The 2227-nt window shown below is 38.3% G+C and overlaps 1 protein-coding gene across 1 annotated transcript; it reads left to right on the top strand.

Moving 5' to 3' along the window:
• Positions 1 to 199: 199 nt before the first annotated feature.
• Positions 200 to 2164, top strand: LOC112453809 (cell division control protein 42 homolog; the record flags this gene model as incomplete). The annotated part of the gene is made up of 1 exon (XM_025014768.1): positions 200 to 2164. A coding segment is annotated over one exon (303 nt), but the record flags the coding sequence as incomplete, so codon positions are not given.
• Between the last annotated feature and the right edge of the window lie 63 nt (positions 2165 to 2227).

Raw genomic sequence — 2227 nt, forward strand, 5'->3', positions numbered from 1 at the left:
CATCATTTTAAGAGATGATACAATATAATATATAATTGACATAAATTGATACATTTCTAATACAATTAAATTTATCATAATATACTACCAATATCGCAATAATGATATTATAAATGATAACAATTATATATTATAATCGTATCATTTTAGTTCAGTATTATAATACATCGTGTTATTTAATTGTATTGCAATTTTCTAGGTGGGGACAAAGAGTGACTTAAGATCGGACGTACGTCTGATGCTGCAATTGGCGAGATACGGTCAGGCACCGATCACCACTATCCAGGGCCATCAATTGGCGCACAGGCTAGGCGCCGTCAATTACGTAGAGACGTCCGCGTTGACGCAACACGACCTCAAGGAGGCCTTCGATCAGGCGATAGTCAGTGCCCTCAATACGCGGCGCGGAGGCGCCAATTTACTATACCGGCGTAGGAAGCCGCCCCCGTTGTGGCGTAGATGGTTGTGCTGCTGGGAACGGCCGTCTTCGAGCGAGACCTAAACAAAATCCTATCTTAATTGATAGAGACTCTATATACTTCTTTAGAAATCCCTCTGTGATCATAGGCGGTTCGCCCTGCTTCCTGTCAGAATCGTCATCCCTCGGCATGACATACTCAGTAGCTACAGTTGGTTGAGGATTATCTCGTCGTAAGAATAGAGCTGCGCTGGTACTTTGTTATTTAGATTTTAGACGGGACGACTATTAATAGATACTCGCGCGCGCGAGTGAGAGCCGAGAGCAATCCTGTATTTACGCGCGAGAATGCTTCAACGTGGCTCATTCATCTCCATAATCTAACACGTAATTTTTATACTGTACATTTTTTATGCGTTTCACAAACTAACAAACTGCCAGAACAAAACGCCAAAATACGATATGTTGGTTAGTAAAGCCGTACTGTGCCGGAAACAGTAATGCCTAACTCGCGCGAACGAACGATCCGTAATCGAGGGTTGCTCAACACGTACAATTGACGAACACACGAGCGACTTCGTCGGGGAGCAAACGTTAATCGAATTAACATTTCTGACAGAGCGGAGCGAGCGAGTGCCGCCCTCGTGAAAATTCCTGAAGCCGCATGGCATAATTTATTGTAATATTAATCGTATTAATCATTATTTTTGTTACTAGCATAATAATTGGCTACTCGCTGGTTGTGATTTTTCGTGTACGTAATATCCTTGTTTCAATTGTGTCGCGGTAAAGATCGGTTCTTTCCCCATTTTCTTTCTCCCCCCTCCGCCCTCCTGCCCTTTCATCAAGGATATTAGGTGGCCCCTTGTTTTACGACCACCGTAGCATATAACAATTGTATATTTTTTACTTGTTGCGACCTCTCGTATATATATAAATATATATATTTATTTTTTAATATCTTTGATATATCGGTATTTTAGTAGAGTAACTGTAGCTTTAATCGGACACTTTTTACAGATCGGCGATATGATCGTGACATCACGCACATAGAATTTATATAGCGTTTATAAGCGACGGCGTTCTAGTTAACGGAACAATGATATTTCGTAAAATACGTTTTTTTTTTATATAAGCATATGTGATGTAGTAGCGTTTGTACGAGCGATATCAACCGTATAAAAGAATATCAAAATACAATAATTAGCGATGAGAGATAAAACGCGAGTGCGTAAGAGGTATATTCGGCGAATATCGGACGTACTCGGGGGGATCTTGCTAGAAAGATTGCTGTGATCTTACTTGAAACTCTTCACCGGTAATTCTACTGTGTGTTGCGTATGGAATTGTATTGAATAAGACTGCTGAAAAGATTCATAAGACTCTGCGCAGTATCGTAGGCTTAATCTGCTGTAACACCTTCATTTCCATCACATGACATCATCAAAAATAAATTGTATATAAGTATTTATTCATCGAAAAAAACGAGAGTGGTCTTTTTGTGCGTGTAATTTATGACGCAGTCTGTCAGGAAAGAGCGCGATTGACGTGAATATCATTAAAACATCGTGATAAATACGAACTATCAAGTAATTGCGTCGCTGTTAGATAAGATGTAAAAAAATTATAATAGAAATCGCCAATCCTTCTTGACAGAATGTATGTCACGTTTGAGATTAGAGATAATATTTTTCATAGCTTGCTTTTTTAATTTTTTTTTCTCTTACCTCGTAAGATTATAATTTTCGTGTGATCTTGTTTTAATAATAATAATAATATTTTTATTTTTATAATTTGAACTTTTTTTTT

This window comes from Temnothorax curvispinosus, unplaced genomic scaffold (genome assembly GCF_003070985.1).
Source record: "Temnothorax curvispinosus isolate PA1 unplaced genomic scaffold, ASM307098v1 QBEX01004697.1, whole genome shotgun sequence".
Lineage (NCBI taxonomy): Eukaryota > Metazoa > Arthropoda > Insecta > Hymenoptera > Formicidae > Temnothorax > Temnothorax curvispinosus.